General features: G+C 47.2%; 1 protein-coding gene across 1 annotated transcript; it reads right to left on the bottom strand.

Moving 5' to 3' along the window:
• Positions 1-1,707: 1,707 nt before the first annotated feature.
• LOC144174566 (vascular endothelial growth factor receptor 1-like) lies at positions 1,708-21,885 on the bottom strand. Its single transcript, XM_077703338.1, has 15 exons — positions 21,709-21,885; positions 20,084-20,398; positions 19,557-19,699; positions 18,203-18,395; positions 12,963-13,084; positions 12,724-12,871; positions 9,344-9,448; positions 9,112-9,231; positions 8,339-8,531; positions 6,966-7,242; positions 5,530-5,652; positions 4,405-4,475; positions 3,772-3,912; positions 3,567-3,672; positions 1,708-2,350 (listed from the first exon to the last, which is right to left on the bottom strand). The coding sequence occupies exons 1-15, from the start codon at positions 21,797-21,799 to the stop codon at positions 1,841-1,843; spliced, it is 2,658 nt and encodes an 885-aa protein (XP_077559464.1). The 5' UTR covers positions 21,800-21,885; the 3' UTR covers positions 1,708-1,840.
• Between the last annotated feature and the right edge of the window lie 4,395 nt (positions 21,886-26,280).

Below are 26,280 nucleotides of genomic sequence, written 5' to 3'. Positions count from 1 at the left end.
CCAAGATTCGAGCGTGTGTGTGGTAGGCAGACAGAGCTAGTGTCAGTCGTCTTACCCATTTGGCTACGACCGTGAGTTAGTACCCAAGAGTCAAACGGCTTACTCCCTCGCCTGTAACGGTGCGGAGTACCTTAGGACCTCCCAATGTCTGTCCGCGTCCATCCCTGCACACACCACCATAAAGCGAAAATCGAGCGAAATCCGATTTGAGCCGTGAGTTGAAATTTCATTTAGGGAATACAGTCTAGTCCAGTTATAAGAATATTCAAGTGCCAAGGAAAGTTGATTGTTATAACCGATAAATGTTATACGCAGTTTGCGAAATAAAAAGACGGAACAGAGCTCAAAACATTTTATTCGAATGCCAGCAACGTCGTACTGCTATAGAAGCCACAGTCGGTCACCTTTGTTTGCCGCGTCTGAAGCTAGCGCAAATCTTTTCCAAGAGCACCTATAGGTGCTTCACCTAGCTGAGGTATAAGTCCTTGGCGGAAACAAAGTCCCCGAGGGACTGTGCCACGCATTGGGCCTCCTACGAAGTCACTACCTGAGTAGGCTGTGCAACCGCGTAATTAGAGTCATCACCTTTGAACTTTTGGTGCACAATATAACCGGATTGAATCGTTATATTCGATATCGGGGGACTGGGGCATTGTAATAAGCGGTTTGTTTTACCATAGAAAGAATACAAAAGTTGACGGTGCCATAGCTGTTCATCGTTATATCCGATGTATGGTTATAAACGGTATCGTTATAAGTGGACACGACTGTAATCAAGGTGCACGGCTCAAATCGAATGACGGTAGGGGCGCAAATCGGGTGTCACTCGGGGCGCAACCTGGATGTCGTTTCGAGTCCCCGTACTCCGCACCCTCACCATCATTCACGGAGTGGAGATGCTGCCATTTTGTTTAATCCGTAGCATTCTTTTCCGAGTACCCCCACTGCATGGAGAGTGTAACGCCCTGCATTTCCACAATATTGCAGATTTCAGGAAAGTTCCAAATGCAATCGTTAGAATAACGCAAAGACACATAATTGATCGAGCGAAATTTGGAAAAACTAAAAAATAACAAAAATATAAAAAATACGGAAAATTTTAAAAAAGTATACCGTATGACATTTCCACAGTAATGTAGATTTAGCGGAAGTTCCAACTGTACTCCTTATAATTGAGTATATGGAGATGATTGGTTGAACCAAATTTTGAAAAACTAAAAAAATAAGAAAAATATAAAATATTTACGGAAAATAACCGTGTAACGCCCTGCATTTCCACAATATTGCATATTTTGCGAAAGTAAGTTTTAAATGTCATCGTTAAAATAACGTAAATGGGGATAATTGGTGTGGCCGGAATTTCGAAAAACTGAAATTTAAGAACAATATTAATATATTGCGAGAACTAACAAAACGTATAACGCCTGGCATTTCCACAATATTCAAGACTTTGCGAAAGTTTCAACTGTATTCGTTGTAATGGCGTAATTTGATATAATTGGTCGGACAGGATTTAGAAAACACAAAAATTTGGTTGGAAAGAACTCATACTCAAGATAGGCGGCATAAGAATGCGATTTATTAGTAGATAATTCTCTGAATTACCGCAGAATTTTTTGTGAATGCCCAGACAATTTGGCCTGTTGGAAACTGCAGTGCAGGTTAGAAAATGCAGCAGACATTGAAATTGAAATTCAAAACCTGAAAAAAAATTTTCGATGGTTTCCCTTTATTCTCGGCATGCTCGTTTCGGTTACAATGTGACCATCTGACCGCATCTCTAATTTGTGCAGGAAGTTCATGTACTGGGGCACACCGCGATAACATACCTCGATATCTTTCACACCGCTATGACACCGCCACCGTCGACGCTCACAACAAGGTTGTACGCGGGGGGCGGTGTTACACACACATCACTGACGTCGTCTGACGCTCTCGCGTCCCCGGATGGGTTGCCAAGGGGCGGCAAGAGCGGTGCAGGGACGTCTCGCCGTTTGCCCGGGGGGTGGCGCAACTGCAACGTGGGTCCTCCGACGTTCACATAGCTCGTGGCAGAGTTTGGGGCCGTCGCCTGTACGTCGTTGCCACACTTCATCATGTGCACCATCTCCTTGGAGTCATCCACTGCGGCGCTACCGTCGGCAGAGGCTGCGGGGGCGGTCGCCATCTCGGCGTAGTGCGGAGCGGACGCTGCCTGAGCACCTGCTCGGCTCGTGTTGGTGTAGTTTTCGTCGTCGGACTTCATGTCGAGGAAGTCCGGGTCCGGCTTTCCGCCCATGGTCAGGTAGTCGGTGGTGTTCTTCATCAGCATGTTCGCGTTGACGTAAGGGTCGTTCAGCGTTATGTAGTACTGCGTAGGAAGAGCCATACCAAGCTTGTAAGTATCGCAGTCAAAGCGGAAAGGCGGGAAGCCACAACAGTTGTCTTCTCGTTTGATTTAATACTAGATACAGCAGTACTCTACAGCAGTTACGTGAAGAAAAATTCAAATTTTGGGTGTTTAGAGTAACGAAGCTGCACCAGCTACGCGAACAGCACCTACGCCCGCTCTGCTGTGCTCTGTCGCTTCAAGAGACGAACGAGTTATAAACATCGCATTATTACTTCACCACCTTAATGTATAAAGCGTGTAGCCCGTCTGTTCTTTCGCCTTGCGCCATTAACATCCAACCATCATCATGATCATCATCCGTCTGTTCTTTCATTTGATTAATTTTAATTAAATCGTGTTTTTAACGTGATAGGCACATTTGAAAGTGCCTTCGCATATATTGGGTCACGCGACCATGACGAGAGACTAGCCAGTGATCATGGAATTTATTAGTTCCCAAACGCGTTTCCGCAAATAAACAATGTGCATACATTGTTTATATTGAGTAAACAGAGGCACAGCACTCGCTGTACCTTTGAGAAAGTGCTGTACCTCTGTAACAAATAATCAGTATTATACCCTAAATGATTTGATAAAATAAATACTGAAGAGTAGCTTAGGCGAGGCGGTCACGTGGACGCTCTATGTTGGCTCTGCTTGTTTGCTTTAAAATAAGCTAAGCCTCTGGACTTAACTTCTCGCCTACAGTGGATGGGACGCATATCATTGTTGAAGTTGACAGATTGTGGTGTGCTGTTTGGCTGGGCAACATCCATCAATGTTCGTTTTAATTTGGGAAGAACCTTTCTATTCCCTTGGGTTTGTGCGAGGCAAGAGTTTTGGTTGTACAGAAGCGTAACTATTGTTTCATCTATACGAAATGCTAGCAACGGCCCAGTCATCAGGCCCCCAGAATCTATCTTAATGATTAAGGCTTCAGATAACCACCAATTAATATTGAAAGTAAAACAATTCGAAATCTTAAATTTTTATGAACTGTAAATTTGGCCAACTGCTAAATGGTGAAATAAATATTACTGTGTGTTGAGCCAGTGTAGATCCAACAGGGTTTTGATTGTTCTTCCTTCCTTGGAACAACTCGATCTCCTCCTGCCTTGTAGGCATCATTGTCAGAAAGCAGCAAAAGATTCGCCTCAAATGCATCAGCAATGAACAGTAACCGTTGCGAACTTACATCTCTTACTCCGGCCTGCAGAAGGTCACCGAGGCGGCATACCAGAGTTGAGAAGTCCGGTCTCTCCTTAGGCTCGGCTTGCCAGCAGCTCTGCATGACCTCGTACCTGCGCGCGTGGGAGAAGTTCCCGTTATGTTCCTTCACGTGGTAAGACTGCAAACGCAATACAAAAGCAGATTTCCGCATCAGTCGTCAGTGTACATACACATCGTCGGATGCGTAGTCCGGCTTTTCCATGCGGTAGCCGTTCTTGAGTCGCTTGTAAAATGACTCGTCAATCACCGCACCGGGATAAGGGTTTCCTCCAAGGGAAAATATCTCCCACAGCAAAACTCCGTAAGACCATCTGGGAAGAAAACGACGGCGGCACGTAAATCCTGGGTCGCTGCGAGGCGAAGCTATATTGTCTACAGTACACCCTGCCATTTTTGAACGGCACTGCAGAAAGAGCGCAGAACAAGGAGATACGGGAGCGCCTTATCACCTTTGCCGAGATTAGGCACGTGCGTAGAAAGGTAACTGCAGTACGGCCAATCTTCGTGTACACTCTTTTTTAGCTGTGCTTGTATACCCGGGGCAGAAAATGCGGGCAGATATTTAAGAAATAAATGTAACAATTATAGTAGTAATAGTAAGAGGTAGGCGTTCTGATCCATGTCTCCATTCTAGGCCATGTCGCTGTACCCTTGATGGGTTAACGCGTAAAAGCACCTGTCTTCGCACCGTGCAATGCATGTTTAGTAACCGTGCATGGTGCAATAATTTCAGAACTGTCCCCTTTGCTGCGCCTATAGAAAAGAAGGGCTACATGAGCGTCAGGGTGTTTTAAAATACATACACGTCGCTTTTTGTGGTGAAGACTCTGTCCATGATCGACTCAATCGCCGTCCATTTCACAGGCAGGAGGCCCTGCAAAGTAATGAATGGGCGATGTTTGACGGCTTGCAGGCTTCGAATGTGTTGGTTTAGTGTTCATCAGACCAGCGCTTCTAAGGCACTTAGCACTAAGGCACTTTGCTCATATAGCGAACTTTTTAGGTGTTAACTGACGCTTACCGTGTGCCCGGCACTAAAAAAGAAACAAAAATACAAACAATGCTGATCAAACGTCTTTTATCACGATGCTAACCAGTAAATTAGGCCACCAAATTAGTCTAGTGACACTAACCGCAGCAGCAGTTCTTACTTATAGAAACTGTACAAGAGCTTGTGTTTCCTTGGATTCTGAGCGGAGGATTAAAAAATAAGGAATCCCCGGCCCTAATAAATAAAAATTTAGCGCCCTCTACTCTGTGAACAAGGATGGTCAGCAACATGAATGCAATCTAAGGAGTGCATGAAACAAAACACGCTTGTTTCTGATTCGCGATTGAGCCTACTTCCTAGCTAATTAGCTGAATGAAACTCGGAAGGACTAGAACTTATTGCTCCGGACAAACCTGGGGTTTTCCGTGAACGCATAAACGGGCAACCGGTGATGTACGCGCGCTTAGATGTGAAAGATACCGGCCAAAACGTCGTTCCGGATGCCCGTCAGGCTGCACCGGAAAAACACCGGCCAAAACGTCACATCAGGAGCTCTTCAAGAAGGAAACGCAAAATACTGTCTCTTCGGCGTACTTACGCTAATTAGCTTGATACATATACGGCTATATATTGTTAACATCCACGGACATATTCTTGTTCGAGAACCAAGTCACAGACAACTTCCCTTTAAAAGAAGCGGCTTCCGCAAATGGTCGTTTATATTCATTTTTTCTACGTAAAACTACAAACTCGATCGCCTCCCTTTTTGCCGATTTTGCCCTCTCAAAAGGAGGCAACTGATTTGGGCTGGTCGGAAGTGAACAGACGCGAAATCTGTAAATAAGTACCTAATTGAAATGTTGTTTTAAAGCTTGAATAGCATCAATTGGGCTTTAGTAAACAGTGACTCACAGTCCCAGCAATCGGGTGAACTCACGTCTCCCTTCTTGACGTAGTTGGAGTACTTGTAGCAGTCCTTGGCGAGGCCGAAATCACAGATCTTCACAACGTTCTCCGCACTAAGGAGGACGTTTCTTGCAGCCAAATCTCGGTGTATCAACTGAAATTTCACGGGAAAAAACGAGCGGATTGGAAGATACGCTTAAGGAACTGCAAACTCACACAACGTTAGTTTACGAGAGTATCGCGAAAAGCTTCCCGCGTGCAGTCAGGGTGTATGCAGTGGTAGTGACGCGAATATTACTTAGAGTGATCGTTAAGGCTCAAATGTTAAGATCAGAGGAATAGTTTTATGATCACTTCTGGCCTACTATGCAAGAAGAATCAATCCTCACCGGCCGACAAACGTCCAGTCTTACAACAGCATTCAGGCATGATTAAATTTATATAGACAACACAGCCGTGTCCATCGCCGATTTTTGTCCCCGAGACAATCCCCGTTAAATGTTCAGCTTTGCATTTACTGAGCTGAAGCGGCAGCTTAACTATAAAGCGTGCTACAGTGAACGGCTACGTATTAATCAAAAACCACCTGTCGCTATTTAAAGACGCCATGAATATGAAGTAAAAGTTTGTTTCACTAAAGAGAATGTTGTGTGACGATAACAATGACACCTGCTTTATCGGAAACTTCAAAAAAATAATACAGTAATAAGAAAACCAGATGAAGCGGTGGCGCCGATCCCTAGCTATTTCCCGGCGACATCCGTACGGCCCGTGTGATTTCGCAGCTGCAACGCCGCTGTTACGGAAAAATGACCTATTTTGCTATTTTCACTGCTCCGACAAATTGCCAACTGCCAAGCAGCGTTCACAGGAGAAGTTTTACTGTTTGAAACATTTGGCAATTTGCTACAGCAACGAGAATACGTCGTTTTGCTGCACGAGCGGCGCCGAAGCTGCGAATTTGCACGCGAAATTCGCACCATGTAGAGCGGGCTTACTTATGACGTCACAGAATCTTGCTTGTGTGATTGGCAGCTCCGACAAAAGCCCCCGCTAACAAATGTGACTCTGCCAATGTAGTTGGGCCTCTAGTTTCGTTTTATCGCATCGCTTAAATGCTCACTTGCAGCTAGAAGATTGATAGTCTTGTTTCAATTGCTTGCCCGTATTAAGCCACTACTGCCCATTTTGCGTCTCTGTACGGCGCAATATGAAAGTTTCCTGGATTCTTTTGGTAAATATTATCTTTCGTGGCAGTAATGGAGCTGAGTGATTTACCAAAGGCTTTTTCTTTGAAACTGAACAAAGTTCGATTTTTTTCTTCATGGTCCCTCTAACGACCGCTGAAATCTTGACCCTCAGGCCCTTTCATTTATCGCCACCATCAGAAAAGCGGCAGCCGTAGCCAGGACACGACCCCGGTCTTGATGAGTAGGTTTAGCATCAAGAAATGGCGATGATACGCACCTTTCTCGATGCCAGGTACTCCATTCCCCGGGCACACTGGAAGGCGAAGCAGAGCAGGTCGCTTGTGGTGAGCGCCTCGTCGCGGAACTCCCCGTGGTCGCGGAGAGACGAGCCGCTCATGAGCGCCGCGTGGTTGCCGCTCTCCGGGAAGCCGCCGTCCGTGGTGCTCCCGGTATCTGAGCCGGGAAAGGTGAACTCGTTGCCCTGGCACGAAGGAGTCGCGCTCATGGCCAGGTCGGCGTACTTCAGCGTCGCTCTCCTCTGCTGCCGCTGCTGGCTGTGAAGCGAACGTGGAGGCAGACATCGTATGCGCTACACTTTAACGGTGGAGCGTTTTTCAGTTGTAAAAAATGGGCAGTAAATATAGTGCCTTGGAGTTTACAGCCCATAGCTCCCATTTTAACAGTCACCGCAAATAGCGGCAAATGCATGGAAGGGGTAAGAAACAAGGGCAACTTTCTGGGACACCGATCACAGTTTCGCAATGTGTTGATGAATTTGCGTATGCCTGAAACGTTGGTTGTTTTATGAATGTTCTTTTACAGTTTGGCAACTTGAAAACATTTTACTGTGGTACAATCGGGCGTGGATAGCTTCATTTGGAAGATGAAGCAATGTCAGAACCACAATACGGCCTTATGGTTCCTCAGGGTTCCTCGGTCTGGGATTAAAGGCTCATTGGCAGGTGTGTAGGTACGTATTTTCATTCATTCATTCATTCATTCATTCATTCATTCATTCATTCATTCATTCATTCATTCATTCATTGCTGTAGCATCGGGATAATGACATGCATCATCTCAGCATAGGAGCTAACGCATCTGTATAATACCACGTATCCAATTTTAATGCTGCAGTTAACGGATGCTTAAAAGTCAGTGTAATTTGACACAGGTGGAAGACATTCTGCGTCATACTCCCATCAATGCGTTTCCTCTCCGAGCATTACGATCTCCTTTTAAACACCACCACGACTTCGTAGTTTACGTTCGGTGTATTAGCTTCAAGCCCCAGGGCTTCGGAATGCGGGCGTTTCTCAGATGTGGATGTGTACTGTAACATTCCAATAAAATATATCCAGTCGTTCCTTCTCTACTTGTTTAACTTCCTGCTCTAGCTCGATAAAGCCAAACGGTACCGTTAAAGTTATCGTAAGGATTTGTCTTCCTGATATTGCCGTTCTGTGGCCTTGAACGTCCAATTTCCCGGCTTTTCGCCACCTGGTAGGACAATTGGGCAGCTTGATTGTGTGTACCAAGGTGCTGCCTTTGCTCAATGCTTGCTGTCTCCATTTCGCCATGCATATGCGATTGTATACAGTTCAAGCACACCTTCGTTACCCACGTGCTCGGGTTGCCAGTGAAGACGCTTACCTGTAGACGAGGTTGGAGATAGCGAACCGTGGACGGCCACCGGGCGACAGGGGAGACTTTGGGCTGTAGCACATATCCGGGTCGACCTTTCCGGTCTCAGGGTTCAATTGGTTGACGAAGCGCACGCGGTGCCTCAACAGGTAGTGCCTGAGGTTGCCGAACTTGCAGTACTCCACGATCACCATCAATTTCCCTGTGGTGAGGCAATACAGCGTAAGAAGCGCCACCACGGCACTTATGCGCACAAACAAGCTTGTGTTCCCGGCCATTCTCCCTTTTTTATTTCTTTCTCCCCTTATTCCCTTCCTTCCTTCTCTTTCCCTTTTTTCTTCCTCTTTCGTCCCCACATAAAAGCCTCAACTTATCCTTACTTGCCCGAGCCGGTGCACCAAAATGTATAACACCAACAAGGATATAACTGAGCTGCCTCAATCGGGACCGTTCTAGTAGCCTCAGCGCTGCCACATCAGTTCCGAACGAGCAAAATAAGAGCGACTTGTAATTGTCGTCCCCAGCTACGCTGTACGCTGATGCCTACACCTTAACAAAGGTGTAGGCATTATTTCCTTAAAAAGAATCCCTTTTGAAAAAGCTGCGCGTTAAGAAGATGCGTGCATTAAATAAATATTTAATCAAGTAATAAGGCTCTGCTAGCTACAAGAAAAAATACGAGATCTCTTAAATTTAGTGAAGACACTTCGCTGCTATGGAATGGCAATGCCCGGGCGCCCACCCGTTGAAATACAACTAAAACGTAACTGCGCAATTCTTACCTTTGGCGACATCCTTCGTTACAGCGCCGAGTATGTTCACGATGTTTAGATGCCGGCCCAGATGAATCAGTATCTTGAGTTCGGCCATCAGTGCTTTGCGCTGCGACACGTCGCATCGCTCTAAGAACACAAATCGATTTGGTTTTAGTCAGATTTAGGAAAACGATCACGACTTAGTTGCGCTGCGTGCGAAAATGCGATGGAGAATGAAAGCAGGTTTTAGGGCGTTTACCTTTAAGCATCTTGACCGCCACAGTAAGGGACTGTCCGCGACCCCCGAGGCCGATTGCCTCAGCCTTGACAACCCGCCCGAAAGCTCCTTGTCCCAAAGTCCTTCCTTCACAGGGAGTAAATAAAATAAAATTGTAAAGCATGATAGGTGATTTGTACGCCATGAATTTGCATTTTGCAGCGTAAGCCGTACAAGGGTGTTTGTCCGGGCAGCACGCAAGCGTGAAGGAATACTGCAAGCGTGCTTCACTGAGCGCCCGCACGTAACGCAGCGAAGCTCTGCCCCGTAGTAGATGCAAGTAAGGTATTATTAGAGCGAAGCTTTATTTGACTCTCTCTCTGGTTTTCCGGAAGCCTGATCCCGCTGCTTTCTGGCAGAGTGTGCAGCTTGATTTTATCTTACACCAGATGACGATGTCCTCCGCGAACAGCACCTCGAGGTCGGAGAACCGACTGAAAGTTGCAGCAGATAACGCTGGCCTTCCGAAATTACGTCCGTGGGGCCAGAAGGCGCCTGGCGGCGGGGAAACCCCGATTCGTGCGGGTATCACGTTCTCTAGACTTGGAGCTGGTAGCGTCTAAACAGCGTGCTGGTCCACGGGAGCGCATTCGCTCTGCAGACCGCGAATGTAAACTAGACGAGCGTCGTGCATCACATGGGTACGACCCTTCGGCGCGACGTTTTGGACGACGAGGAGCTCTACACCTCTTGTAAAAACGTCCAGGCGATGACGTTAGTATCGACGTACACGTTTAAAGCTTCGCTTCACGTCCGTCGCCACCTATGAGGAGGATCTGCCTTGTTTTTCTGATAGAAGCAAAACGCAACAAGAAAAATTGCCTGGCGACCGCGGTGATGTGACGCGAATTGACAGTGCGCTGCGGTTTTCCAAGAAGACCACGTTTGGTTTCTCTTGGTGTCTATTTTTGCTTGTTCTGATCCGTTGCCACGCCCACGGCTAAATTACAGTTGTGTACACCACTACAATTGTCTGTGGCGTGCTATCTGCAGCGGTGCTAAACTGTTTTTAACGTTAATTTGTTGCTTGCATTTTATTATTTATGCCGCGGTATTAAGGCCAGTCGCTGTTGCTGGGCACGTGAACCCGCAAGATTTATTATACCATTATCTTTCTTACCTTTCCCATTTTCTTGAATGATAACGTCGTGCTCGAGAGCTTACCGCGAATGTACTCTAAAATCAAGCCTCTTAATTGAACGCCGCATGCTTTCCTAGCGAAGGCAACGTTTTAGTGCGCAGCCCTTTGGCTCCCGTTACAGCAGTTTTACGGCCCCGTTGGCCTCGTTACCTAACGAACGAAGGAGGAACCGAAGACAGTGTGGTGAAAGTGTGAGGGGGAGGGTTGTATGCCGATCCAGCGCGAAAAGCTCTTCGCCAGCGACGCATGGCGAAAGTGTGAGGGAGAGGGTTGTATCCCGAATCGGCGCGAAATGCTCCTCGGCGGCGACGCATGGAAAAAGTGTGAGGGGAAGGGTTGTATCCCGATCAGGCGCGAAATGCTCCTCGGCGGCGACGTATGTTGAAAGTGTCAGGGGGAGGCAGTGAGACATGGTGGGCGGTGGCGAAGCGCTGCGAGATGACGCCATAGCAGCGCGTGCCGACGTGCGCTCGACGATGACGCGTTCAGTTCCTGAGACGCAGTTCGCGGTCCCTTCCCGAGACGCAGATTGCGATCACTTTCTGAGACGCAGTTCGCACCGCCGAGGCACAGGATTGCCATCTCTGAAATTTGCGGGGGATGTTCAAACACGATTCACAACATGCTTGGCGGCGGCGACGAGCTGCGAGTAGCGAAAGAAGCAGAGTAGCCCGCGCCTACTTGTGGTAGAACCCTGCGCAGGCCTGATTTTAAGGCCCGAGCATGACCCGAGCACGCTTTGTGAAACCCGAGCCCGACCCGGTCCCGTAACACCGAGCCCAGGCCCGGCCCAGGCCCGGGCATTCATAAGTGAACCGGGCCCGGCCTGGGCCTGTCGTCTCAAACCCAGACCCGGCCCGGGCCCGGTCATTTATGTTTGAGCCTAGGAAGGGCCCGCGTGCGTGTGACCAGGCCCGGCCTTAGACGCTGAAGAAAATTTGTTTGTTATATTTGGTCCAGTGTCTTCGTAGCAGGCAATCAGACGCCGAATCTATTCTGCACACTGCAGCGTCATGAATTGAAACGCAAAAAGTAAGGCTTTAAAAGTGCACGTAGTGTAGCTTACACCGTCTCCAGTTCCCGCCACATCGGCTAATAGCTCGTATCCTTACACGAGACACACTACCACCTTTAATGACCAGACTCTTGGAACTTCACGTGGTTGTCTCGTCCGCAAGTTTGTATTGCTGAATTTTTTGCTCCCCATTTGAATCCACGAGTGTGTGCGTGCGTTGAAATATTTTACTTGCAGTGGTTGTTAGGCAGTGGTGTTTTTCTAGCTTGCGAGTTTGACTCCCAGCCACGACACCCGCATTTAAATTGGTGCGACATCTAAAACACACGTTTACATAGCCATAGGTGCACAGCTCCAGGTTGTCTTAATTAATTCCTTCACCGCTAGGGCATTCCTTCTAACGGTATCTCTGGTATGTTACACACCAAAACATAAAATCTTGATACAGTACATGAAATGTCATTAAAATTACACTATAGTGACTATCAGACATGGCAAAACGCGTTTTTAAAGCAATGCGTACAACTAATATCAAGAAGCGCGTAAAAATAGAATATTTGAAGCGCGTAAAAATATAATTAACTGAGAATATTCACTTTTATGCTCTTTTCTACACCATGCCGGAACTATTAATGGCCGGGCCTATGAATTCAAGCCCGAGCCCGGCCCGGGCCCGCCGATAACCGACTTCGGGCGGCCCGGCCCGGTCCGCGTCGGGCCCGGGCTTTCTGGCCGGCCCGTGGCCGTGCAGTGCTCTACCGTGTGTTCGCTCATCGTGGGTTCACTTCCTGAGACTCAGCAGCTATGCGCCGTGACCGAGAAGAGTGCAGTCCCCGCTGCGCACAAATTTCGCATTAGGGAGGATAGCAATTGTAAGCAATTTTTGAACAAGCGCTTCGGCTATTATTTCAAGGAAATGACAATAAACGCACACTAAATCAGACACTACTGCAGTCTGATGAAAAAAGACAAGGACGCCGACCACAAGTTAGTACAGTTTAACTCCAGTCCGAATCCACTCCAACTACATGTCTGTCAAATTTAAACGCTCCGTACAGGCTTGCGGTAAATCCCGGCAGCAGGGAAAGGTTTCCTGGACTAAGCACACTCAATCCTTTGCTTTAATAATTTTAGGCAACCAATGAATCGCTCAATCTATTTGCACAATGAAGAAGCTCTCCGCGGTGTGCGCTGTGCCCGTCATACCAAGCTTGAGACGGTTCTCCGGGAACTCCCAGCGGTTATCGTAGGGCAGCAACTCGACTTGCTCGCAGAGAGGGAGGTCGGGGTTGAACATCTCCGCCTGACCCTTGTCGAAGAGGGTCTCGCTCCATAGCTTCATGTCATCTCGTTTCTGCACCATGGGAAAAGGAAGTCGTCGAATATTAAACCAGCTTCCCGTGAGTCGTTGCGAAAATGCATGGTGAAATGGCGCCGGAGCTCACCATGTCCGCGTGATATCTCTTCCAGTAGAGAAACGATCCGACGAGCAGACAGGTGAATATTACGCAGACGACGGTGACCAGGGCGATGTGGGGGGTGGTCAGCGCAGCTGGCGACATCCCCGCTGTAGAAAAAAAGGAAGAGCGAAGGTGGCATTGGATACGATACGGTTGAAACCTGGTTTTATTTTCGGCGTGGAACTTTGGAAAGTCAAGAATTTCGTTAAATCGTGAAGTACAAGTGTGTCGTAAGCCGAATGATTGCAGCACAAGCGTTTTAATCCTCTTACGCTCTCTGAAGCGCGAAAGCCAACTAGTATTTGTCTCGTCGTAGTTCCCTCGCAGAAACGTGGTAGCTGCTGATCAGATATTTGTGGGTGCTAGGGGAAAGGCTACTGCACAAACATTATTCAAGCAATGCTCAGCTTAGCAGCTCAAAGTACTGCAATCCAACAAGTAAACAGCAATGTCCGATGTGACGGGGGTGGGCCTCGACATATTTGCTTGTTATTTGTAAGCTTCGTTGCATGTTCTCGTATCCTAATATGCCAGTCTGTCATACTGCACTTCTGCAAGCTCTACAGTCCCACCAAGAAAATATATCATAGGGTACTCTTATAGTATCTCAAAAAGGCAAGAACGGCATTGTGCAGGTGATAATGTTCATGTGCATTTTAGCAGTACGTTGCAAAACTTCCCAGAAAAACACCGCATCCCGCCACAATACCAAGTAACGATTAATGGTTTCTAGTTGATTAAGCGGCAATTGTCAGACCAACAGATAGACGTTGCTTCTTCTAGCGAGCATGTTTTCATTAAAAGTTATGTAAGCAGCTCAAAGAAAAACTTTTTTGCGTCCCCCAAATACCCACAAACTTCTTATCACTAGTGATTGTGCTCTTTAGGCAAGAAAAAAAAATCGTAAATGTGAGGTTGTGCTGCTGCCCTCTGTGCTAGCTCCTCCTGCGCAAAAAGTGTTTCCCGCGCCTTTGTTTTACTCTTTACAAAAAAGTACTTGTCGATTTTTTCTGCTTATACCCTACATTAAATTCGCTGAATCGTCTTCCCCTTTTTATTGGCTTCAGCTTTCTACTAGCGTACCATTTGCACGGAAGAATTCAGCTTACAGCTCCTGTGAAGCCAACTCAGCAAAGCCTCGTAAACCAATATGCGTATTGCATGTGCGCTAGTATAGACTTGGACTTTTTACAAACTAATAAAACAAAGCCACATTCATCTGATTACAAATCTTGTCGTGGCCCACTTTTGCCTGAGCAAATGAATTGCGAGGCCCTGCCGGCTGCCGGGGTTTATACTGACTGTTGGAGGGTCGGCGAGCCGCGCAGTAGGCGCGTAGTCAAGCTAAGCCTACAAGAGTAAGCGTCATTCGAAACGCCATATAAATTCGGCAAAGAGAATGCAGAGATTAGGAAAGCACTTTCAAATTGATTTTTCCAATACCTAAAGTCGCGTATACGCACCCTGAGTGGTGGAAACCTGGCCCAGGGATTCCTAACTACAATTTTCGCAAGTAATTCCGCCAAGTTTACAAATTACGTCATTGTCCCCTTAAAGGTATCTTTCAGACAAAATGCATGTTGGTTTTATTCGAAAAATTTCGTGTTTCGTAGTGCCCGCAGCGCTTGTCCGAAAGCAAACGAAGCTTCATTCACTGACAAATTAATAAATTTAACTTAAGGTTTTGAATCTCCCACCAAATCGTGTGTTTTCGTGACGTCTGCATTGGCATCATATGTACTGGTGTTGCTTACCGTTAGTCAATCTAGATGGCACCACCATACCGCTGGTCCGTTTTCTGCCTATGTTTCTGACCGTATTTGTCCTTGGCTTGTTTTTGTTAAGGTAGAAAATAATAGTTTCGCGAAGCATGGTGTTTGCTGGAAAAATACGGTCACGTAAGACACCTTCGCTTACGCCAATCGGTCAGTGCTCTCTGAGAAGTACAGTCATGGACAATTCAAATACAAACCGCGAAGCGCACGGCTGAAGAAACCGGTGCCGTCACCTGGCAGCGGCCGTTATAAACAGAAGGACATGCGCAGTAGAGCTGTCGGGTACGAGGGTGCGTGTCCCACTGCGATATGACGCCCTCTCCTCGCTCGCATGCTTGCCTTGTCGCCATGCCGCAAGAGCTCCGAAAGCACTGACAGTACTACAGCCGCTGCAGCTGAAGGTGTTGGTCGCGTTGAGAGCAATGCGGCGCGTAATTGCCTGCAGCTGCGGCCAGTGCTTGCGCGGGAAGCACGTGCACGCTTTCGTAAAGCATACTGCTGAGCTAATCATGCTTTCCCGAAGAAAACCAGCGCACAGAAATGAAGACAGAAATAAAGGCATGCCGTCTAACTTTTGATGGCACTGCATTGTTTTGCATTCGTTGTACAAAGGCTCGAGAATTGAACAATGAGCGGGCCGCCAAGAATGCGGAGCCATGGCTGAGTCATTCCGCGGGTTCGGTGCTTGTAGCAAACAATAGACATACCACCAGAATTCGTGTCCAATGATATACATTACTCCAAGCATTGTGTGTGCTGGGAAAATTACTGGCAGAATTCTAATGTTCACAAAAATTAAGAAGACAGGCAGGTCCAACCATTGTATAGCCCAGTTGCCCTTGCACAACAATTTCGGCGGCCCGACTTTTTCGTTTTTTTTTTGTTTTTTTTTGGCAGTCACCTCAGTGCTTGTAAAAATCTGTGGAGCGGGCAGCAGTATGCATGCTTTGGGCGTGACCCAAATGTCCATTGTTTTATCCTCAAGTTATCGCCCCCCATATGCAAAGCTATGTCGGCAATGTGACTCCGGCACACACGGGGAGCAGGCGCTCGTTTGAGCCGAGCACACAGTGGCCGCAGATACTATCTCGCCGCACATCGCTAACAATTGTTTTCAGCGCTCTTGTGGTATAACGGCCAGGCAAGCATGCGAGCGAGCAGAGGGCAGCATACCGCAGTGGGACAAGGAGCCCCGCTCCCGACATCTCAACTGCGCATGTCCGCGCGTTTTCCAGGGCCACTGGCAGGTGACGGCACCGGTATCTTCGGCAGTGCGCTACGCGGTTCGTATTTGAATTGTCCATGAGTGTACAACTCTAAAGCGCTGCAGCGCTGTACAGCTAAAACAGCATAGTGCGCGGAGTACCAACAGCAGCATGCTTCGGTACGTCTATGCTTACGTGTATTTTTTTAACTTTCACTGTTTACCCCACCATTCTTACTGATATAAAAAGAATGTCCCCAAAATGTAAGCGCAAATAGCTAGTTCGGCAATCTTATAAGCCCTGCTAATTTGCGTTTGCTTTTGCCGGTCTCAACCAATCGCACAGCTTGACATATGAGATCATAGGTTCTGTTGCGAAAAATGAGCTAGTGGATCGCATGGGCACTACTTTTTTTCCTAATTATGTAGCTTATTTGAGCGACGTTTACGTTAAAAGTGGGGTCAGTATGATTGTAATGAGGCAATCTTCAGAACGAACCAAACTTTGTTTTGTCTGCATGGCCCCTTTAAGGTATTTGGACTTCCTTACACATGTTGAAGTGTATGGCACGACGTCATAACAGATGGTCCGTATATGTTTATGGTCATTGCTGCTGTTAAGACTGCATGTCCTACTATTCGAAAAAAAAAACATTTATTTCTGACACATTAGAATGCTTGAAGGATTTGGTGGGTATTCGCAATCCTCGGACAACCCCGTGGCGAACACAAATCACACAGGAATTGCATACCGCCCGCTAAACCATCGAATACGTGCGAAGACGTGCCACAGACCGCCGCAACCCTACCACAAATATGCGCCTTCGCCTTTTACAAGAAGTGGACAAAAATGAATCGCGAAGCTTCGTCTTGTAGCTGCAATAAAGAACTCGATAGGCTTCCCCCGAGCCGCCGTTCGAACACCGTAACAGATGGGGACTAGGAAGTCGAGGTCGGAGAGCAACACTTTTGCAGAAGGATGGCATAATTCCAACGCTCTGTTGCCCTTCGGGTCACTATCCCACCCTTATTTAAATCACCAAGTTTTTTAAAACAGTTCAACAATCACCGAATAACCAAACTGAGACTTCCAGACTTTATCCATTCACTCTGGTGAGACCGGTATAGCACGCAGTCTTGCGCAGGATCGAAAGGCGGCACAGAAAAATCGGGCAATTTCGGATATTTATAAATAGTTCGGCTCCCTGGCAGAAAGTGTGAAATTATCTCAACAGCATACAGGTTACTCGTGCACTCCCCATACCCACCTAAATTATAAACGAAAAAAGCAAAGTGCACAATTAAGCAAGTGAATGTTCACAGTTTTCATTTACGCTAGCCGAAGCGCTGCCCGTGTCCATGCGGCGAGGAGGAACTTGAGTTTGTTCTTGAGAAGATGTTATTTTTAGATAGGGTGTTGGCGTGTTTCTGCTAAGAGGAGTTTAACAAATCTAGCAAACCCGCACACAGGCACAGACAGGCATAAAGGAGCAAAAAATGCTTGTTGTGGCCGTTCTTCAGTCGATACGACAGTGATAGCATAAATCCCGTGACCTAGTCATTTTATCTTAGTGAAGCTGTTGTTCAGACATGACGTTCCTGACAACGTGGAAAGGCAAATGCCGGGGGTACATTTCAATTTAAACTATCGTGCACATGTATGTAGGCAAAGTGATATATTCGCCCCTGAAACGCAGACGTTCTCGTAATTATTTTCCTGAATGAGGTACTGAAGGTTATTTTAAAGTGCTTCCGACGTTCGTGTAATACGGAAGAGTCTGAATATCCACCGAGATGAAAGGTCCACCGAGACGGAAGATCCAATAAGACCTAAATAACCTCCGAGACGAAAGATCCACCGAGACGGAAGGTCCAATGGAGCCTGAATGTCCAACGAGATGAAAGATCCACCGAGACGACAGATGCACTGTTGGACCTTCCATATCATTGGATGGTCCGTCTCGTTGGTCCTTTAGACTCTGAATTACGGTGGCGGCGGATCGGGGGCGGCCCGCACGCGGCATCATGACGAAGAGGAGGATCTATGCACGCACGTAAGATAAGCGTGACTTTGTTAATATGCTACCTTAACAATAAGCATGTTACAATTATCCGGGTCCGCAACATCGGCAAAATATATTTTGAATGAAATCGGGCTCAAAAACAAAGCCCACATCTCTATACTCTTCTTAGTTAGCTAACCCAGCGTGAACGGTAGAAGGTAGGTGTTCCCAGTGCATTTTTACCGTAGACGGAGACGAAGACGGAGTGGTTGTACGTCTGTCTGTCGTGATCCTTGCAGGAGCACGTGTACCAACCCTCGTCGCTGCTGTCCGTGTCGCTAACAGTCAGCTGTGACGTCCACACGGCCAGCGTGACGTTCCCCTGGACGAAATACTTGCCCTGGGGGATGGCCTCCGTTTCTTTGATGCGCGAACTCTGAATGGGGAGGGCAGTACAGTAAGATACTTTATCGAGCGCTATCAACTTCATTCGAGTTAGTGTCTCCTCAAAGCAACGACAATTAAGCAGTATCAGTCGGCTAGGTCTACTCAGTCGATATTCCGGCGTTGGCAGACTTCAGCTGAGAGTCGGCGGTCTTGATTAACTTTTCATTCTTACAAAATAAAGTAGAGGGAGCCGACGAGACGTAAGTAACGGGCAAGACAGAAGACGCTTCGTTTTGTCGCCATTCATCCCTGTCCTGCCTGACCGATGTCTGTTGTTTCGTCCAGTGTTTCTTCTCGTTTTACTTGCTTCCCCGTTTATTTGTTGTTTTTCTGCGTGTTTGTTTGTTTGTTTGTTTGATTTGTTGTTGCCGCTGTTGCTGTTAAAAATTACCAATTGGTACTCCAGAGTACTGAGAGTCTTAATCAAGCTGACGAAGGAAAGCGCTCTGCAGGTGAAGCAACTTGCCTTTCCTCCACAGTTGGTTGTTTCAGCTTTCATTGTATGAATTGCTTTCAAAACATTTGCGCTGCAGGGATAAAGACTCCGCTTAGGTTTCAGCTTCGCGATTCCAAGAAATAGTGTAATGAACGTTTGTAAATAAGCCTGAAACTGAATAAGCTCACAGCGTAAGATGTCGGACGAAGCCATTATATCTGCTTGCTACAGCGAGTATGAAAACTATCTAAAATTCATTTCCAATACGCTTAAAGGCTGCACCTTGCAGAACACATGGACTAAAATTTTCAGGGAGTAAGCAGTGGCAAAAATTTGTGTGCCCCAAAATAATTGTCGCTTACTCGCCGATACCTGGTATACGGCGTCACTTACTCGTGGTGCGATTGGGCTCTCTCGATGCCGAGAAATATTCAACAGGTCTTTGAAGAGCTACGAAGAGCTTTCTCAAACCTTCTCCCATTCCCTTGCATTCACGCTGCACATAATAATTTGGCTGTTGCGTGTGGCTCTGTGCATTAAGCCAGCCAAGAGCTGCAACTTTCTTCACCGTCCGAAATGCGCGTGGCTGAGCCTTCTTAATCATTCATTATTGCGCACATCATGTCTCCTAAAAATGTGCTAGGGAATTAGCTTAAAATCTACACCAAGAGCTCCAAGTAGGAAGCACCCACAGGGTACCAAGAGGCAACTTACATTCTTGTTGGGGTAATCCCAGGACGCCTTGAACCTGAGGCCTTTTTGCACCGTGAAGGTGCAATTTAGAGTGAATGTGTCCTTCAGCACTGGGTGGAAGCTTTCCTCCATTTCGATCGTCACGTTCGGCACCACGTCCGGATCTTTGGATCAAGAGAAAACCAAAAACAAGAGCGAACATTTCCTGTTGTTCGCGAACACAACAAAAGTGATTGTTTGCGAAACCGCTAACCAAGGCACTCCCGTAGTGTACACTCCCGTAGTATAACTGTAATAAAACGCCGAGAAGTTGACCCTCGCAAGTGCAAAGTGATCGACCATGCGTGAAGTTCACACAATCTCGCAATTTCCGACTCCGACAACATGCTTTGAAGGCGAGTCTTACTGTAAATGGGCAGCAAGGACGTTTGTAGTGCGTGACTCGCCACAGCCCTCAACGCTGGCATCCGGGATAACAGGCTTCCTTGAGGAGAAGGCGAACCACTCTGGCGAGTGGGGCATCCAGAAGACAACGAGCGTGCACTCACACAGGAAGTCCATTTCCACGTCCATGAAGGAGGTGTTGTAGACGCGTCCGGGCACTGTTCCGTTGCATCTGAAGCGTCCGGAGTAGTAGCGATGCGGTTTGTAGATGATGAAGCCGCGCATGGGGTCGAATTCGACGTCATGCGGGGCCAGGGCCACCAGCTTCATGTCGTACTCTGCAAGGCCCTTCCAGAGCTGGACCCGGGCGCGTGAGTGCGTCGGCAGGCAAGGCACCACCGACCACCGCTCTCCGTGCTTCACCGTAACGTCCAGCCACTGGCCCGTCTTCTTATCCGGCTGGAACAGGTTGTACTCGTCTGCGCCGCACACAGGAGATGTGCGTGGGAGGAACAGAGAGAGAGAGAGCAATTCAAAGGGGTGCTCTCCGGTATCCTCAAAACAGTGGAAAAGCACAAGAGAAAAGTTTGACATTGTTTTATTATACCTGCCAAATGCTCCTAGAGCCTGGTGAAAAACTTTGTTTAAGGATACGACACTGCATTCGCGGAACAGCTAATCCTTGTTTAGAGGCCTGGCGTGACCGCCAAGGGTATACATTTATGGTGCAACGCAGGTGATTTTGTCACACCGCTAAAACAGCCGACGAAGACGCCACAAAAACCAGGCCCCACGGGGTCTTTCTGTGGTTCCGCTTGGGTGGCCCGTTTGTACTCCTCTGGGTATTTCCTACATCTTTATGTTCTGACACCTGTTTGCTTGGATTCAAGAGGAGACAAGGTGCCCAGACATCTTTTTTTTTCTGGGGCTGTGGTAGAGTACCATTTGTGAAACTACCAGGGGTATGTCACAACTCGATGCAGTTGGGTTATTTTATGCTCTTCTAATTTTGGGCAGGGACGCCCCGCGCCAATTCATGATTGGTTTACGAATGGTTTACGATAACACTTGACCATATACATCTCCGCCCTTAATGAAATAGTTTACAGATCCCAGCAGACGTGAAATAGTGAAATTGATTCTGGCTAGGCCGCGGGTGGCCTGTTAAGCCCTGCTCCTACTTTTCAAGAGACCACTTACGCAAACCCAGCAGGTTATTAGGAGCGTCACATTGCACAGCGGCGCAGTCCGCTAGGCACAGACATTGTTAGCTGTCTTTATGGTTTATTCATTTGCGTTCGACAAGTAAATCAGTGAAATTCTTTGTGAGATATGAGGCTATTGGGATAGTATGGAATATTAAAAAATAGCGTTCACTGAATGCCCCTCAACCTATCGAAATGGTGGTACCTCCGGAATGTGACCCTGCCATTCCCTAAGATGGAAACTACGCGAAAAAAGTATGCTTATCCTCCTCAACGAACGCAGAAATCTCAATACGTGCATGTAGGATTGATTGATTGATTGATTGTAGGGTTTAACGCGCCGACGCAAAGCAGGCGATGAGGCGCGCCGTAGTGGAGGGCTCCGGATTAATTTTGACCACCTGGGGATCTTTAACGTGCGCCGAAATCTCGTACACACGGGCGTTTTTGCTTTTCGCCTCCATCAGAAAAGCGGCCGCCGCGGCCGGGAATCGAACCCGCGACCTCGTGCTCAGCAGCGCAACGCCTTAGCTACTGAGCCACCGCGGCGGGTGCATGCAGGAGGGGATGAATGACTGAATTACCATTAACGAAAACGTAGACTGAAGTGGAGTTGCCAGTATTGGTGAGATTAGTTGTGCCGTTGTAGTAGCACGTGTAACGGCCCAGGTCCATGATGTCAGTGGTGTTGAGCTCGAAGACACTTTTGAACGTGCCCAGGGCTTTGCTTTCTTCGTCGTATATAGAAGACCGCAGAGACACGTTGTTCTGCAATTAGATAATGTTCAGCAGCTGTGAGAGTAAATGACACTTCGACAGCGCGTTCTTCCAACATACTAAACAATGGCGCACAGAGAAGATTATTTTTTTTACGAATACTTCTCGCTTGAAGCAGCTTTAAAAGTCAAAATTTATTTAGAAATACGTCTGCCTACACCGGATGAGGTCAGCGCAACGGTCAACGACGTATTTGGCTGTCTATAGCTGCCCTAGTTATAAATGAACTCACTCATTCGTTTTCTTTCGCTGACTCTTGATAGTCATTTTGTTTAAAGCAATAAAGAAAAGTATTACGGACTTTGTTAGGTGTGGCTACAGTGGCATTCCCGTCTATTTTTTTAATAGGTTCTGAAAATATTCTGCCTTATACGCTGAATGCTCTAGCGCGTTATTCTGGCATTCGTGTGACCCAGTTGGTTCAAAGTTTTAAGATAAATCTATTGCGCTCTGAAATACTGGCTGATAAAATTGTTGAGCATTCTGAAAACCCCGAACCAACACATATTCGTAAGATATAATAAGAAATAACCTCCAGGTATGAGGATATTCCCGCATGGAGAATGGGGAATTTTCAGGCGATAAAAAAAGTTTCGACATTCCGGTTTTCTTGTTGCTTCCCCACTAGTTTTTAATCCTATCAAAACTGTCTCAAACACTCCATAGTTACAAGCACGTGTATTTAGTCTGGTTCAACAGGGCCTAATTAAAGATCAGATGGAAACATAACAGTTAACGCTTTAATAATTGCAGCATTATGTAGCAATCACGTTTACAACTGCAAATAGGAACTCTGAATATAAATGTGATTGGTCGTTGTCCTCGTAATACGTACCCACATTGAATGAAATCGTGAGATGCCGTGTGTTGGAGAAAAAATTACCAGTAGCTTACCTCGGCTATGAGAGGATATACGTAGCGTGAGCTAAGGTTCAGCTGGTTATTCTTAGGTTTCCTGGTTGTCTAGGATTAGCTGATTATCATGCATACTGCTGCCAAAACGATTTCCATTCCAATCCAGTACAATCCAATTTAATCCAATCCAATACAAACCTATTTATCCCAAGCCAATCCAATCCAATCTAATCAAATCCTATCCGATTCAACCCAATGCACTTGCGGCGGCAGCGGATCCGGCGCTCCAGCCATACGCCGTGAGACGTCACTGGTCCTCGCGCATGCGCAGCACGGCTGCCCAGGATTCACGCCAAACTGCTCAAACTCGGCCAGTGTAGCTCAAACTACAAAATGCATGCTTGAGACAGGGGCCTATCGTGGTTTGTAGACCAGATCCACTGAATTTCCTTACTACCTGACATAAGCTTACGAAGGCCATTTTTGATATCGCAACCAAAAGCCCGAAAAAACCGTAAATTCAGCATCTCATAACAAGAAATACAAATAAAAGAACTTTTAATAAGCTTCAGTACCGCCGGATTTTACTCAGAAATCAGACCAGCACCGTATCTGTACTCATTCCGTGGGGGCAGTCACCATCCACGCTTATCCACCAATCGGCACACATTCCAGCTTTAAGTGTCTCGCAGTCCCTAAAAGTACCTAATCCAAAATCAATTTAACCGAAAGCAACTCCCAGACAACCGGAACCTACACTCAGGAAAATGAGTGCGGGTTCAGTTGAGACAAATAAATCGCAAGCAGAAGCCTGCCGCGAGCGAACACATTGCGAGATATTTGCGGCCCGGGTGGTGGTTTGTCATCCCTGAACTTTGCTCAAGCCTGAGCCCTGCCTTTGGGGGATGCATCGTGAAGAGTTAGGCCTCAGTGTGCATATCAATGTCGTACCCTTCAGCTTCAGCGATTCTGCAAACAGCATCCCAGTTCGTTTGTCTGTGTCATCATTCCACAGTGAAAAGTGCGGTAGTTCGCGCACTGCGCGTTCACGCCCTCTCCAGACGACTTAATTTTCAACTCTCCCATGGTTCCATCGTTTACTTTACGGACGCTAGCGACATCCCCTCAAACTCAACGGGCACGGCTTCATTTCTCCAATTCCCTTCTTTAGACAGTGCCACGCTTTACTTTTTTTCCCCACCGGGTTCGACCTCTCTCGAAGAATACGCCATTGCCCTTGCAACAGAGCACGCTACTCTTACTGTTCCTACCAGCACGCAAGTAGATATCTTCTCCGACTGTCAGTCAGCCCTTCGTAATTTTGTTCACCATGAGACTCACCCACACACTACTGACTTCGTCACTCCGATACTTGCATCCAATCATCGGCCACGTTTCACACTGGTTTGCGTTCCTGGCCACGCTGGCATGTGCGGAAACGCCTTAGCAAACGAACTCACCCGAGTAACTTTCCCGGGTCTGCCCATGTCCTGGCCAACCTTGTACCACGCACCGACGGTTCGTACTGAACACCGCGCTTCCCGCCGTTACCAATTACACGCCGAACGCCTATCACGTACCCTGTACCCACCCTAACTCGTGAGGTTGCGTGCCTCATTCGGCAGGCTCAAACCTCTTCACTCCCCTCCCATCACTTTCTTTACCGCATCTATCGGCGCACTGATCATCCTTCCTGTCCCACCTGTTCTTCCTACCCATCCATCCCTCATTCTTATTGGGACTGCACCCCGCCATCTCTTGACCCATCCCTCGCCTCTATCACCTCCTGGTAGCTCTGGCTGTCTCTCCCGCCGACAGTAAATATCCAGGCTGCCCAGGAAGCTCTCTACAAACACGTGCACCGTATCCGCACGGACATTCTGGAGTACTACGTGGATCCGGTGAATTGACCTTTCAAATTGGGACATAAACTTAGGTCCTGCGGGAAATAAAGTTTCTTCACTCGATCGCGTGCCACCACCGTATCATACCACAGAGCAAACTTTCCTATTAAAAAAAAGGGCGAGTTGAGGAAACATTTTGTCGAGCGGTACAGCGGCAGCAGCGAGGCCCTCCTAAGCGGCTGTGACTGCTTTATTACTAAGTATTATTTGTTTAGGTATACCTACCGCTGCGTACGCAATGCCGGGAAGTCATTCTTTATTTTTTTATCGACAACGAAAACAGGCCTCTGGACCCTGCAAATGTCTGCTAACAGCCCCATACCCATTTTTTGTGAATGTGAACTTAAAAACTCTAAAGTGAGCTCTAAACATTGTTTAATTGTTTTTGAGGCTAAATTCTCCAACTCATAGGGCTTGAGAAGGAAACGTACGATGATGACAGACCTGGACTTCCAGCAAGACGTCCACAGTTCCACTGCCCTCGGTGGATTCACACTGCTTTACAAGACAACATACGAGATGCTAGCCTAGCTTCTTGGATATTGTAATCCCGACTAGCTGCACACTCGATAAGCTCCGAGGCCACGATATAAACGGAACCACAAGAACAACAAAACTCGTAGGCCTGGCTATAGGTTTTTACAGTTGATTTACACACATTCTCTGACCCGAAAAGGGTGTTAGAAAGGGCTGTTTTCCTCGCACCACCGTCCCGGATATTGTGCTGACGTAGGCTATGACGACACACTGATGAATCCGTATGACAAGTTGGCTCTACTTGGAGGAGAGGGAAAAACAGCCTACAAAATAGAGCTTTAAGTGCTGCTATACAGTTTTTCAGCGTTTAATGTGCTTCGCCGCGACACTAGGCGCGAAATTCAACGCAAGGACAATCGCGATGATTCTGGAATGGAATCAAGCCACATGTTATCGCATACGCATAAAGCTTTCAAAGTACGAGTTGCATTACTTACACGGTTAGGGTTACGAAAGCACGAGCGGCAACAATCAGAGGCAACGTCTTTTCCAACGCATGCAAAAAAACAAAAAAAGAAAGCCCGTGGGCCGAAATTTCGCCGAACGTTAAAGATCTCCGGGTGGTCAAAATTATTTTCAGCTTTCCTCTGCGGTGCGCCTGATGCCCTAGGTACAGCTTTGGCAGGAAAAACTGACAAATTCTAGTAGGAACGTCGGCATGGGACCGGGAAAAGCAGGAACAGGGCAGCTGGACATTTGTACCAGGTGGATACCCAATTTTCCAATTCTTTTTTCATGTTCCCCCTTCCCGAAAATAAAAAAAATGATCTGGGGAACAACACCCTCCCCAGAAAGCCTATGGCAGGTTTACAGCCAATTAAAAAAAATGAACAGGGATTTTAACCCAAGCATACGTTTCTCAGAAAAAGCCGATTTGTAGAATGCGAAATTATACCCCTACATATTGGTTCACTTTTGGCCAGTTCATAGCATTTCGGGCAGTTCGTACACGCGCGGCCAAGCACGTCCACCTGCCCATCCACACACGTCCGAAACATCAGAATACACCATACTAAAATCCACTATTACACGAGAGGGTCACCGATCCTGCCGTGCCCACCCAAATGAACACCGCTTTCAAAT

This window comes from Haemaphysalis longicornis, unplaced genomic scaffold (assembly GCF_048455015.1).
Source record: "Haemaphysalis longicornis isolate Haplotype H1 unplaced genomic scaffold, Haemaphysalis longicornis Haplotype H1 scaffold_3, whole genome shotgun sequence".
In the NCBI taxonomy this organism is placed as follows: domain Eukaryota; kingdom Metazoa; phylum Arthropoda; class Arachnida; order Ixodida; family Ixodidae; genus Haemaphysalis; species Haemaphysalis longicornis.
The sequence above is the reverse complement of the archived record's forward strand: the minus strand, read 5'-3'. Positions and strand labels throughout refer to the sequence as shown.